At 41.2% G+C, this 13,487-nt stretch overlaps 1 protein-coding gene across 1 annotated transcript; it reads right to left on the reverse strand.

The window, feature by feature from the left end:
* Window positions 1-339: 339 nt before the first annotated feature.
* Window positions 340-3,552, reverse strand: LOC139036789 (colostrum trypsin inhibitor). Its single transcript, XM_070472693.1, has 3 exons — window positions 3,106-3,552; window positions 1,208-1,423; window positions 340-521 (listed from the first exon to the last, which is right to left on the reverse strand). The coding sequence occupies exons 1-3, from the start codon at window positions 3,179-3,181 to the stop codon at window positions 499-501; spliced, it is 315 nt and encodes a 104-aa protein (XP_070328794.1). The 5' UTR covers window positions 3,182-3,552; the 3' UTR covers window positions 340-498.
* Between the last annotated feature and the right edge of the window lie 9,935 nt (window positions 3,553-13,487).

Genomic DNA, 13,487 nt, shown 5'->3' on the forward strand with positions numbered 1-13,487 from the left:
GAGAGGGCAGTCACCCTAGCTGGCCAAGATTGCCTGAATTTCTACCCCCTCCACACCAGGCCATGGTTCCTGCTGGACAGGAAGAACATTCTGGCTCGTCATGCAGCCCTGGGTAAGAAAGAGCAGCAGGCCAGGATCCAGGGACAGACATCCAAGGTCCCCAGATTTCCATTCAGTCTGGCTTCCTTGATGATTGATGACCCGCTGGTGAAAGGGGAACTTGTGTCCTTGTCCTGTCTTCATTCTGGGAACACAGGACAGTGAGGGCCTGGAGGGCTGGGGGTGGGGTGATGCAGGTTTGATCATACCTGTGACTGTGAGCAATTTTTGAGGACAAGCCCAGGGCCCTTGTAAGAAGGCTTCAGGCCACGTCGACTTTGAACACTTTATTGACCCAGTCCCAGAGGGATACGGGATGGGCTCAGAACAGGGCCTCCAATCAGGAAGGGCCACCAAGGCAGCTTTTGGTCGAAGCCTGGGAACGTGCAGGTGTCTCCGTCAGCGGCTCTTGTCCTTGGTCTCTGTGATGGAGATGACAGTCAGCTCCCGTCTTGGCTGGCCCGTTGGCTTCCTAGAGCCAGAGCCCTCAAGTTGGACTCCTTACCCAACCCCTTCAACCCTTCAACATCCACCAACCTGGGGACCTCCTCATTCTACCATCTCCCACCATGATCACTGCTACAACCACATTCATCACCTCTGCCAACAGGATCCCCCATAAAGGTTACATTGCTGTCTTCACCTCTGCCAGCCCCACCATGTGCTTTATTTATTTGGCTGCACTGGGTCTTAGATGTGCCACAGATCTTTTACTTGTGGCATGTGGGATCTAGTTCCATGACCAGGGATCAAACCCCAGCCCCTGCACTGGGAGGGTAGAATCTTAGTCACTGGACCACCAGGGAAGACCCCCCACCTCACATCATGTATTTTAAAAGGGCTTGCTACAATAACCATCCCACCTTTCATCTTTATTATCAGTGCCACCATCCACCACTGCCTTGCTGTCTACACTGCCAACACCTTCATTACTACTCCTCCCAGGCATCAGTGACAGGTATCTCATTCCCCTTATTATCATCATCACTAACTCCCATATTAACATCGTCACCTGCATCACTGCCAGCATCCTCACCAACACCCTGTCCCTTCACACCAAGCATCCTATCACCTCGATTCCTCCTCCTGGGTCTATCAGAGGACTCACCAGGGGCTTTGCAGATCCTCAAACACATCTCTGTGGTCTCAAAATTGTTGTCATTGCCCTGACAACCTCCATAGGTAAAGGGCTCACAAGCATTGGATGTAGAGTTATAGAAGTATCGGTGCAAAGCAGCTTTGCAGGGGCCCCTTTCTTGGGGGAGCTGGCACAGGTCAGGGGGCGTTTGGAACAAGTCCTGGAAAGCCTCTTGCTTGAGATTGTCTGCAAAGGTAAGAAAACAGAATTGTCACTGATGTGTCCTCTTAATGAACTGATTTTTTTCCCAGCACCTACTCTACACCAAGCGCCCTCCTAGGGGTTCACTATTCTTGCTGTTACTTAAATAATCAAATGGGAAGTGTAACTGTCCCCACTTCACAAATGGAGAAACTGAGGCTTGGAGAGGCTTGCTAATTTTTTAAAATCATAAAGCCTGGAAGTTGAGAGAGGCTTGGGATTTAAACCCAGATCCAATTTCAAATCCCAAGTGCTGTATCTTACAAGCTCTCATAACTTGACATCAAGATGTTGGCTGGAGCTTTTTTTATAAAAGGGAAAAAATTATAATTTGAAAAAAATGTAAACGTTCACCAACAGGGGATCAGTGGCCAACACTAAAGCATAGTGTTGATGATATATATCAACATGAAGAGACATTCATAAGTTTTGCTGAACGTAAAATGAAATTACAATATACGAGGTCTGGTGTGATTCTGTGGATATTATATATACTTATAAGCCCATAGAATGATGACATGAAGGTTATTCTTCCATATATTTGGAGCAGTTATCTCTGGGTGGTGGAATTTCAAGTGATTTTTTTTTCCTGAAAATCCTTTTTAGTATCATTTGAGTGCCAATGAACAAGTATCATTTTTTTTATATCTAGGGAAAAGATATTTAGATATTTACATTGAATAATTTTTAACATTTATGGGTAATCAGCAAATAAAGAAACTGGCCTCTTTTACTGAATCACTTGTTATTTTACCTCCTTTCACATCTGGCTCTGGGTATCACACAAAATGATTTATCAAACATGCACACACACACACACACACACACACACACACACACACACCCTCCCTCAACCATCTGCCGTGGACATTCAGGTCTTCAGTGTCTCTTTTTATGGGATGTAGCATACAGCACTTGGAGAAAGACACTTTCCCTAATAAGGACAGCATCCCTCAAACAAATAAGCACATGAGTCAACTCAGCTCCATGGAACCCTTATGTAAATCCTCAACGTTTGTGCCCTTGACTATGTTGGATTTACTGGAAGAAGCTTAACCTAGAATAGGGAAGAGGCCATTATAGGAAGAAATTTGAGACCTTCTATTTGGACAACAAATTCTCAATCTTGGTTAGAATGTTAGAACCTCTTGAGTAACTTGGAAAAAAAAAGTCCCAATGCCCAGGCTTCGTCCCAGATCCATTAAATCAGAATTTCTGAGTGTGAGACCCGGGGAGACCTCAGGGGAATTCTGTGTGCAGCCAAGTTTGAGAATCTGGCCTCCTGTTCAAAGCACTGTCAACGTTTCTTTTCTTGCTTAAGAATTCTAGGGAGTAGGAATCTGGAGAGCAGGATTGTTGGGGCTGTGTGAAATAGGGGACCAGTTTTTTAAACTTCACACGTTTACATGTAGTTTGTCTTTTAAAAACAAATATATGTATTGCTTTTTAAGAAAAATTAAAATTTGGTGATGATGTCAAAGAAACACCTGGGAGATCTGGCCCCAGATTTTCCTGAGACTGGATGCTGACCTCAGGGGAACCTTTTCCCATACCTAGATCCTTGTTTCCTCCTGGGGTGAAAGTGACCAGATGATGTGTTGCATCCATCATCCCCCCTCCCCATAGGCGATGATCTCAGGGCCCCTGTTCCCGGCCCCTCAGCTCACCTGAGGTCTTTCCTGAGTTCGCCAAGCCCAGCAGGCAGAGGGTGAGGCAAAGGGCAAGTAAGTGGCTGAGCTTCATGGTGTGAGTAGCTGCGTGTTCTGGGCTGAGGCCGGGAGACTGGAACTTATAGTTGCAGCTGAAGGAGAAGGGGTCCTATTCCCCAGGGCTGAGGGAAGTATCTTGATTCTTGTTACTTGGAATAGGAAGCACCTTGGGCCAGGAGTGTGGGCTGCAAGAAGTGGAGGCCATGCCAATTGGCCTTGGATGGGTTCTTCAAGGCTTTTGGGCAAGTTCCCTAAGATGGTGCTTCTGTAGCGTCAGGATTGTAGACTCAGCCCCAACTACTGCAGACTTGAGTCCCTTGGACTGAGAGGGAACCTTTGGGGACTTCCATTTCCCTATCTGTAAAACAGGTGGTCTGGACCATGTGGTCCCTGAAAGCCCAGCACAGCTCTTCTCCATTCTATTATTATTGGTTCCCATCCAGAGCTTCCCAGCTAGTGTCTCAGCATTCCAGGAGAGAGAACACAGCTCTTTGTTCATTGGTTCTTTTATTGAATTTTGGGATAATGAGTTTATTGTTTCATATAAATCATCATATTTCTTTTTGAAGATCAAGCTATAGTGAATAGCATAAACAAAAGGCAAAATCACTTCTCCCAAATTCTACCCTAGTGTTATGAAGTAGAAATACAATGCAAACGACAAAGAAATTTTTAAAATTTTCTAGTAACTGCATTTTTTTTTTTTTTTTTTTGGCTGTGGGGCACATGAAATCTTAGTTCCTTATCCAGTGATGGAAACGGTCCCTGCTAGCAGTGAAAGCACCAAGAGTCTTAACCATTGGACTGCCAGGAAATTCCCAGAATTTTTTTTTTTAGTAGCAGTATTTTTTTAAAGAGGAAAAAGAAAGAAGTAAAACTAGTTTTGTTAATAGCTTATTTAACTCAATAGATCCAAAATAGTATAATTTCAACATATAATCAACAGGTAGTAAAGAGTAATATGATAGTTTGCTTTTCTTCATACTTTTGGGATGAAGAAAACTCTTTGGGATCTAACTTGAGGCATAGTCGTATTTCCTGTGCTCGGTAGTCAGACATGGCTGATGGCTATCACAGTGGACACTGAAATTCCACCATGTGAAGTAAATATCTTTACAAGGTATCCTCATAAACATTAGGTTGGATAGATAATTCTAAAAAAACAAGGGGTTTACATGTTTTATTTCCCTGGAGTTTTCCGTATTACCTATAACTTCAAGGACAATCATGGGATAAAAACCTCTGGATCAGACTTTCCCCAGAACAACTGTGGCCCTGGTTCCACTGAATTCTGCCATGGAGTGTCCCCATTAAGTGTCCTGAAGGTTTTTCTGCCTTAGAGATGACTTTACTTCCTACCTGAAAGCCTAAAGACCTCTTTGTTTAGGTCCTCCTTTAGATGGAACATGAAATGCTTTTTCAATCTACAGATTTTTAAAGGGAAATTTTCTTGAATTGGGTTGGCCTGAAAGTTTGTTCAGCTTTCTCCATAACATAATGTGGAAAAACCCGAATGAATTTTCTGGCCAATCCAATATTATAACAAAATAAATTTTCTTTTCCATTTCTTGAGTTTTCTATATGAGACATCAGTGATGTTAGATTATCTTCACTTGTGCTTCAGTAGTTGTTGAAAGCCTCATCATTGGAGCTAGAGGAATTTAAATTCCAGCTTTGCTATTCCCTATCTGTGTGACCTCAGACAAGTTATTTACCTTCTGTGGGTGTACTTTCTATTTGCAGATAATAATAGAAACTGTTGCTGAAAACCCAGTTTCTGTTCCCCTGTACCAAACAGAAAATGCAGAGACAGAGCTTTGCAGGAGTAGAAAGAAGTGGCTTTATTACCTTGCCAGGCAAAGGGTGCCACAGTAGGTTAACGCTTGCAACACTGTGCCCCACTTGCTGGAAATTAGGAAGGGGTCATACAGTTTCAGGTTAGAAAATGGGGCTGCAGATAAGGATGGAGCTGAGGTAGTCTTGCATTCTTCTTCCCTCCTGGAGACATGGAGATTGTTAAGGCTGGTGTCAGGTAGTTCTGAAACAGGTACTGGTTGTTCTCAAGGTTATCACTCTGAGACTTTTCTGGATGGAGAATGCTCACAAAGGGGAGGAGTGTTAGGGGGTGTTGTCCTGGAAAAGTAAACATCAGGTACATAGTTTAACCTTAGCTAGAAGGCAATCATTTTCAGCATGCAATTAAGCAAGAAAGAGAGGGCGGGAGGTAAAAGCCATCTGTAAGAGCCCAGTTGAATGAGTGGAGAGAGCAAAACGACTGAATAAGCGCTAACACAATGGGGGGGCCTTGACTAGTTTCTGCTGCGGCACAGCTCCTTGTGTTTGGAGTCCTGAAGGCCACACTGTAGGCTTAAAAAATATTCACAATCTAAGAGTTGAGAGTTATGTTCTTCAGTGGGAATTTTTAGGACTTAATCCCCAAGGCAGCCTCTCCCCAAGTAACCCCAAGATAACTGCTCCGAGGAGGTGAGGGCGCAGCCAGGTTATGTAGAAGTACAATTTTCCTGCAACAAACGGCAGGTAGTATGAATGTTGGGCTTCCCTGGTCGCTCAGTGGTAAAGAATCTGCCTGCAGTGCAGGAGACCTGGGTTTGATCCTTGGGTTGAGAAGATCCCCTGGAGGAGGGCATGGCAACCCACTCCAGTATTTTTGCCTGGAGAATCCCTTGAACAGAAGAGCCTGGTGGGCTATATAGTCCATAGGGTCGCAAAGAGATGGGCACGACTAAAGCAACTGTGCACGCATGCATGCATGCAAGCAGTCTGAATGTCAAAAGATTATTATTAATTAAAGGAAGTCAGATATGGCTGATTCATGTTGATATATGATAAAAACCAACACAATATTGTAAACCAATCATCCTCCAATTAAAAATTTAAAAAAAGAGAAACATTCAAGAGGCCCATGACAATGAGCCCTTAGAGGAGCATATTCAAAAATTCTGAATTTGTGGTGGTCCTGTCATTCTCTGAAGTTGACAGAGAAACAGAGTCAGTCAACTAATCACTCTACCTTCATTTTTCTCCACTTTTATTGAGATATAGTTGCCGTATAACACTGTATTAGTTTAAGGTGTACATAACGATTTGACATAGGTATATATTGTAAAATGATTACACCACCCCTCATTTTTATGATCATCTCAGGACCATGGTGAGGAGTTATTCAGTTATTGTTTCAAGCAGTACACAGAAACAAAAGATATTTCTTAAAATATAAAAGTTTTATGAATTAAAAAAAAAAGATATTCCAAGTTAAGGAGTTGAGTACTTTTCTGTGTATGGGAAGATGCAAGAGTTTAGGTTCTGAAATCTTTTAATATCTTTCTTATCAAATAGTGAGTTTTGTATCTGATTCATGACTAAGTTTAGAAAATGAAGCTAGATCTCTTGTCATGTCTGTATGAATATATGTATGTCTCAGTATGTGTCTTTCTCTGTCTTGAATAGTATTGCTGAGCTTAACTTGTAAATGAGCTCTAATTTAATTGGCCTAAAGAAAAACAAGCACTTATAAATCAAACAATTCCAAATGCGAGACGCTAAACTAGATGAATGTCAAGTTCATGTGAATTGGGAAATATTTAATATTAAATTAGTACCTGGTATTAATGTTTAAATTTGTTGATCTAATTAATATAGACATGTTTTAGAGTCATCAATATAACAATCAGTATAATGCTTTCTTTGTGCTTAGGTTTAATATAAGCTAAATAAGATCTTATTATACCTATTGCAGATTTTTCAGCAAGGAAAGTGACTCAATGTGAAGAAAGTTTTAAGGAGAGAACATCTAAGTGAGATAAGAGCTTTAGATAAACTCTTAAGAATAATTATGCTTTGGAAATGTCTATTTTAGTCTCTCTAGATTTTGGTGAATTGAATTTCTAGGGTTGTGCTAAATTAAATGATGGAAGTTTATTGAACAGTTGTCTAGGTCACTCTCAAATAAAATCAAACACTGAAACATTAATTATGGGACACTGGCTTCCTCTTACACAGAAACTCACGATACTAATGAATATGTTTGGTGCCATCCTGAGATGTTCTCTATGAGAAAGGAAATGTTTTTAGAAATTATCACTGGTATTTATGTTCACCAACCTACAGATGGCTAATATAAAAGTCAATTCATGGTTTCTTAAGGAAAGTAGGATGTGTGTATTCAGTAAAGAAGGCATGAGGAATGGAATTGCATTTATTAACAAAAAGGGGGGCTTCCTTGGTGGCTCAGTGGTAAAGAATCCACCTTCCAATGTAGGAGACACGGGTTCCATCCCTGATCTGGGAAGATCCCACTTCCCAAGGAGCAGCTAAGCTCATGGGCCACAACTACTCAGCCTGTGCTCTAGAGCCCAGAAACCGCAGCTACTGAAGCCTGCGGGCCCTATGGCCTGTGCTCCATCCACAACGGGAAACCTGTGCACCGCAACCAGAGAGCCGCCCCTGCTCGCCGCAGCCAGAGAAGACCCAGCAGAGCAAAAAATAAATAAACAAATATAAATAATAAAAGAGTTAAGAGAAAAAGAAAGCAGGTCTTGACTTACAAGTGACTCTTTTTGGATGGGCAAATTAAGTGATGGCTACAGAAAGCTTTGTGGAAAGTCGGCCTCGAGGAAAGAATTCTGTGCATTGTACAGGTTAAAAAAAATTTTTTTTGATTTATTTATATTAGTTGGAGGCTAATTACACAAGTTTTTTTAAAAATGTTGAACTGCCTTTGATAACAGATTTCGAGTTCTTTAAGTGATCTGCTCTGTATTTGCCTTTGAAATCTTTTTTTTCCAAAATTATTTATTTTTTAATTGAAGGATAATTGCTTTACAGACTTTTGTTGTTTTCTGTCAAACCTCAACATGAATCAGCCATAGGTATGCATATATCCCTTCCCTTTTGAATTCTTCTGTGGTTGCTTTGGTTAAGTGAATAAATGTTGTTTCACAGTGATCTATGATCCTATCTGAGTGTTCTAAACCCTTTTGATATTCTTTGACAAAACTTCCTAAATGAAATTCTAGTGAAGTCCTTTTGACCTTAATCTATTTGGGATGCTTCAAAGGGTCCCTGAAACATCGCAAAGAGAGATATTAAACTAATTAGGTTCATTTGGTATGTTAAATTACATGGGAAGTATTGTCAAATGAGTAATTAATCTTTTCAGGTTATAGTATATGATAAATATTACTAATATAGACATTCTAAAATTTATATGGAGTTCCTAAAATTCTGACATGTCCTGGTCAAATGTTACATTGTAATTATAGTTATTATCTGCAAGTATTGTATGCCACAGAATAGCCAAGTTACCTTACCAATTGAATTATCAGATTTTAAACAGGACTTCTTTTGTCATTATAAACAGTTATGGTCTTATTCTGAACTTTGCAAAAATCGTCTTCAAAAAGATTAACAGAAAGAACTTTTGTATAAATATGTTTCTGACTTTCAGGTCATTAATGCTAAGCTGGGTAAGAAATGAAAGAATCCTAATGAGAAACCTAGGGGCTTCCCCGGTGGATCAGTGGCAAAGAATCCACCTGCAATGCAGGGGATGCAGGAGTCGTGGATTCGATTCCTGGGTCAGGAAGATGCCCTGGAGGAGGGCATGGCAACCCACTGCAATATTCTTGCCTGGAGAATCCCATGGACAGAGGAGCCTGGTGGGCTACAGTCCATGGGGTCACAAAGAGTCGGACACAACAGAAGCAACTGAGCAAGCACACAGTGAGAAAACTGATGTCTTCATAAACTGTTAACAAAGGAGTTAATTAACAAAAGGACTGAGTAAACTGGTGAAAATGGTTATAATTTTTATGGTTTCTGTCTGAAAAGTTACTGGGTTGGATCTGTGTTTTACAGGTGTAAGGAAAACCTTCTCCTCAAACTAATTCTGACTTATAGTAATTTGGTAAATGATACTTTTGTGTAAATCTCCCTCAAGAGATTGTGAACTCTTAGGTTTTCAGATGCTTTATCAGATACATTAGGAAAGCAACCTCACCAGAAGATACAGAAATTTGAAGGTATTTTGGGGACTTTGTAAAGCGAGGAATTTACCTAGATCTGTAGGTGAAACATGTGATGAGCCCTTGGCATGACCTTCCTAGCCCTGAGAGTTTTTCTTTTCTTTTTTTTAACATTCAGTCTGAGACTTCTTATAAAAAATTTCAGAAAAGCAAGAGCCTATATGATCAATTATATAAATTATCAGACCAGGTTTTTTTTGAGACCAGACATATTTTGCAACAAATCAGTCTCAATTTGGATACATTTGGTAGAAATGAGGGTAATTTTGGAGAGAAAAAGATTATGTTAAATCCCAGTTTTGTTATTGGAGGTCTGTATTTACTGTGATAGTCGCTCAGTCATGTCCGACTCTTTGTGAAACCATGAACCCATGGACTGTAACCCACCAGGCTCCTCTGTCCATGGAATTCTCCACGACTCACTTCTTAGATAGTTCTTTTCTGTTATGCTATATTAAAGTTAATTGAACTATTAAAAGAACATTCTAAGTTTTGTTTCTGAAGCTTATCTCAGTAATCTTCGGATGAAGACCAGATGCCCCATGACCTGCAAACGGTATTATGTGTATTGGAAAAGACATACTTTAAAGGGCCATCTCCAATCTGGATGGAAGGACTTTTTATCAGGTACTCTTAATTAGCTCATGTACAGTGAAGGAAAATTGACTCTTGGATTAATTCCCACTTCTAAAGGCCCCTCTGCTGAACCTGTCTATAGAGAAGACTGCTGACCTCAAACTCACCTTGAAATGATGATCAAACAGAGGAAATTACACCTACACATCTGAAGATGATATCAGAAGTAGACAGCTTATCCAAGATGCTGGACCTGATTCATATGATCACTTATAAAGTCTTCTTGACTTCTGAGACCTTTGCATATAAATCAGTTGTTTTTCTATCATGGACACGAACCTATGCTAGTTTTAAAAATCAATCCAGTTACTGGGTTGTGGTAATTATCTCTGTCAAGTACTTCTAGATTACCTTGGTGGATTTCTCTACTCCAAGGCTCTAATTGGATGATCTTTAAATAGTTTTATTTTAGAAGAAAGAAAGTTCAGTCCTGTCCAGGTTATACTTGATATTACTAGGTGGAATCTTCTCACCTGACCAATTAATAATACCTCTGACCATGGCCATAATATGAATTTTCCTCTAAACTACTCAAGCTCAATCAGAGCAACAAGCAAAAATTCAACCAAGCAATAAGACCTCCCACATGGATTATGGGTTATGTGGTTAACACCAGACTATGGTCATTTAAGATTTAAGGCCCCCCTGTATGTTAGGAACAATTAAGTTATCCTAAGGATAACCAGCCTAATAACACTAGAAAATTGGGCTGGGAGCCTTTACGACAGTGCCAATATATAATTTTCCCCTCTCCCCAACAAAAAAGATTGGTATCGAATAGACTAAGTCAGACAGCCTAAGAATATACAGGGCTGTACCTAACAGAAGTTCTTGGCTTAATTCTTACTTATGACTTTAATAATGCTACTAGTTATGTTATTTGTACTTGGTCTGTTTTACAAGATTGCCGTTTCTTGCATTACCAAATGTGTGACTGAATCTCCAGTGAAAATAATGATGATTAGGGGACTTGAAACGGTTGATCAAATATATAATTCTCTATGTGGTCAGTGATTACAATAGTATAACTCTAGATATGGGAAGATACAATGAGAGGGAATTTATCCTGGACTATAATAGTTTAAGTAAGACAGGTTAGTCCAGAGTCCTTTCAATGTTGACAAGACCTAGTCCAGCAATAGCCTATCAGAGAAATCTTCACGAGAACTAGGAATGAGTCTTTCTAGCAATGTGGGACAAAATGGTCATGAAATGCCTCCCAAATTATGGCTGAATTTATGACCATCATGAGATGAAATTAAAAGACGCTTGCTCCTTGGAAGAAAAGCTACGACAAACCTAGTGTGCCAGTCGTGCAGTTGTGCCCAACTCTTTGCAACCCCATGGACTGCAGCCCACAAGGCTCCTCTGTCCATGACATTTTCCGGGCAAGGATACTGGAGTGGGTTGCCATTTCCTTCTCCAGCGGATTTTCCTGATCCAGGGATCAAAGCCTGGGCTCCTGAACTGCAGGCAGATTCTTTACAGACTGAGCTACAGGGGAAGCCCCAACACAATATTAAAAAGCAGAGACATCACTTTGCCAACAAAGGTCCATATAGTCAAGCTATGGTTTTTCCAGTAGTCTGGTATGGATGTGAAAGTTGGACCATAAAGAAGGTTGAGTGCTGAAGAATTGATGATTTTGAATTGTGGTGCTTGAGAAGACTCTTGAGAGTCCCTTGGACTGCAAGGAGATCAAATCAGTCAATCCTAAAGGAAATCAATCATGAATGTTCATTGGAAGGACTGATGCTGAAGCTGAAGCTCCAACATTTTGGCTGCCTGATGTGAAGAGCTGACTCATTGGAAAAGACCCTGATGCTTGGAAGGATTGAGGGCAGGAAGAGAAGGGGGCGACAGTGGATGAGATGGTTGGATGGCATCACCCACTCAATGGACATGAGTTTGAGCCAACTCCAGGAGACAGGGAAGGACAGGGAAGCCTGGTGTGCTGCAGTCCACAGGGTCACAAAGAGTCAGACGTGACTTAACCACTGAACAACATGACCGTGAGGGGGCACTGTCAGCTACAAATTGGCAGTTGCCATGGGTGCTTGCCAACTACCTTTGAATGGATTAAATCGTGTGCTGTTGTAGCTGCTGACATTCAACATTCCCTGAAGGAGTTCAGTGAATGTTCAGTGAATGGAGAGCAGAAATGAGGGACTTTGTGCTCAGGAAAAAGGTGGCAGGGCAGGTATTCGGATGGTTAGATATTTCAGGAGCTGATTTTATGAGCCTAATTCTGTATCTCCTCATATCTAGAAAAGCACTAAAACCTTCATGGTGACAACTGTTTCTCATGAGTAGCAGAAGCTTCATGAGACTAGCAGAAACTTTCTACAAAAAATATGTGCTTGATTGCATGTGTTCTCCCTTTACCAAAATCACATACATGCTGTCCTGCCCGATGTCTTTGGAGGAGTTTCTCAGAGTTATCTGAGATGCTGTCTTTTGGGCTGCAATCCTCATTTTGCCCCCGGTAAAACTTAACTGACAACGCTCACATTGTGGATTGTTTTTAAGTCAGCAGCTTGCTGAAATCATTCCTATGATATGCACCTCAGCTGTCTGGGACCAGTATCCTGTGTTTTCACACCTGAGTTCCCTTGGAGCTCACCGTGGGGAGTGGCTGCAGTCTGATGGCTGCTAGATAGCAGGTGTTCTTTCCTATCTGAGTTCCCTCAGGGCTCACCAGCTTACATTCCATGGTGGCTGCAATTGTAGGTGACTGTCGTATCTGTTTTTAACTGATATGGCAGAAAATATTCCATTACTCAACACTCATGTTTAATTCATAAAAGGACTCACAGGACACAAAGTTATACTTAAGTTTATAGTAAATGCATGCAGAGTAGAATCAATAGAGGGAGAAAATGTGTGTGGGAAAGCTGGAGGAACACAGGCACAAGCCTCTGCTTGGTTCCTTCAGCCCAACGTGTCCAAGGTGTTGCCAGCTAGAGAAGCTCACTCCTGCCTGGGAGTCTTGGGTTTTCACTGGGTCAGGCACATGGGCATATACTTTCTGCACTGCTCACCTCAGTTAGAGATGCCTTAGACCCCAGAGGTAAAGAGGCAATACCCACATTAAAAATCACTAAAGATGACAGTTTAGGGGACAAAAACTTTACCTAACACTCCATGAAGTGGGCAGTCTCCACCCCCAAGGCTCCAAAGGACTGTGGGCCATTTATAAATTCACAGAATAAAGTTTAAGGTTGCTAAAACAGCCCCCCAGACATCTTGGCTCTAGATATTTATTTCAACACAGGCCTGGGATCTGATCCAGACATTCTTACTGGGAGTTGGGGGTCACATTAATGATTTTAAGAGGAGCCCTGAAATCTTGGAGCATTTGCCACCCAGGGCCACAGAGCTGAGCATTTGCTCTTCATTAGTCACATGTGTTCACAGCATCCTGAATAAATGAGGTTGATTTTTATAAACAGTCTCACTTTATAGATGAAGGCACCAAGGCCCCGGAACACTAAGTAATTTGCAAACCCAGGTCCTCCTAATGTTGTAAGGGAGGAAATATTTCCCTATTTCCCTTCTAGATTCCTTGGCTGATTTGGTAATAAAATCAACATGGTGAAACAGATCACCAGCCCAGGTTGGGTGCATGAGACAAGTGCTCGGGCCTGGTACACTGGGAAG

This window comes from Odocoileus virginianus, chromosome 9 (assembly GCF_023699985.2).
Source record: "Odocoileus virginianus isolate 20LAN1187 ecotype Illinois chromosome 9, Ovbor_1.2, whole genome shotgun sequence".
In the NCBI taxonomy this organism is placed as follows: domain Eukaryota; kingdom Metazoa; phylum Chordata; class Mammalia; order Artiodactyla; family Cervidae; genus Odocoileus; species Odocoileus virginianus.

What these genes read in the sequence shown, in the direction of transcription:
- LOC139036789 (XM_070472693.1), bottom strand. Translation starts at nt 3,181, where the DNA reads ATGAAGCTCAGCCACTTACTTGCCCTTTGCCTCACCCTCTGCCTGCTG. An exon ending in GAACTCAGGAAAGACCTCAG is followed by an intron (nt 1,424 to 3,105) that starts GTGAGCTGAGGG and finishes TTACCTTTGCAG; the next exon opens with ACAATCTCAAGCAAGAGGCT. An exon ending in GAGGATCTGCAAAGCCCCTG is followed by an intron (nt 522 to 1,207) that starts GTGAGTCCTCTG and finishes TCTCCATCACAG; the next exon opens with AGACCAAGGACAAGAGCCGC.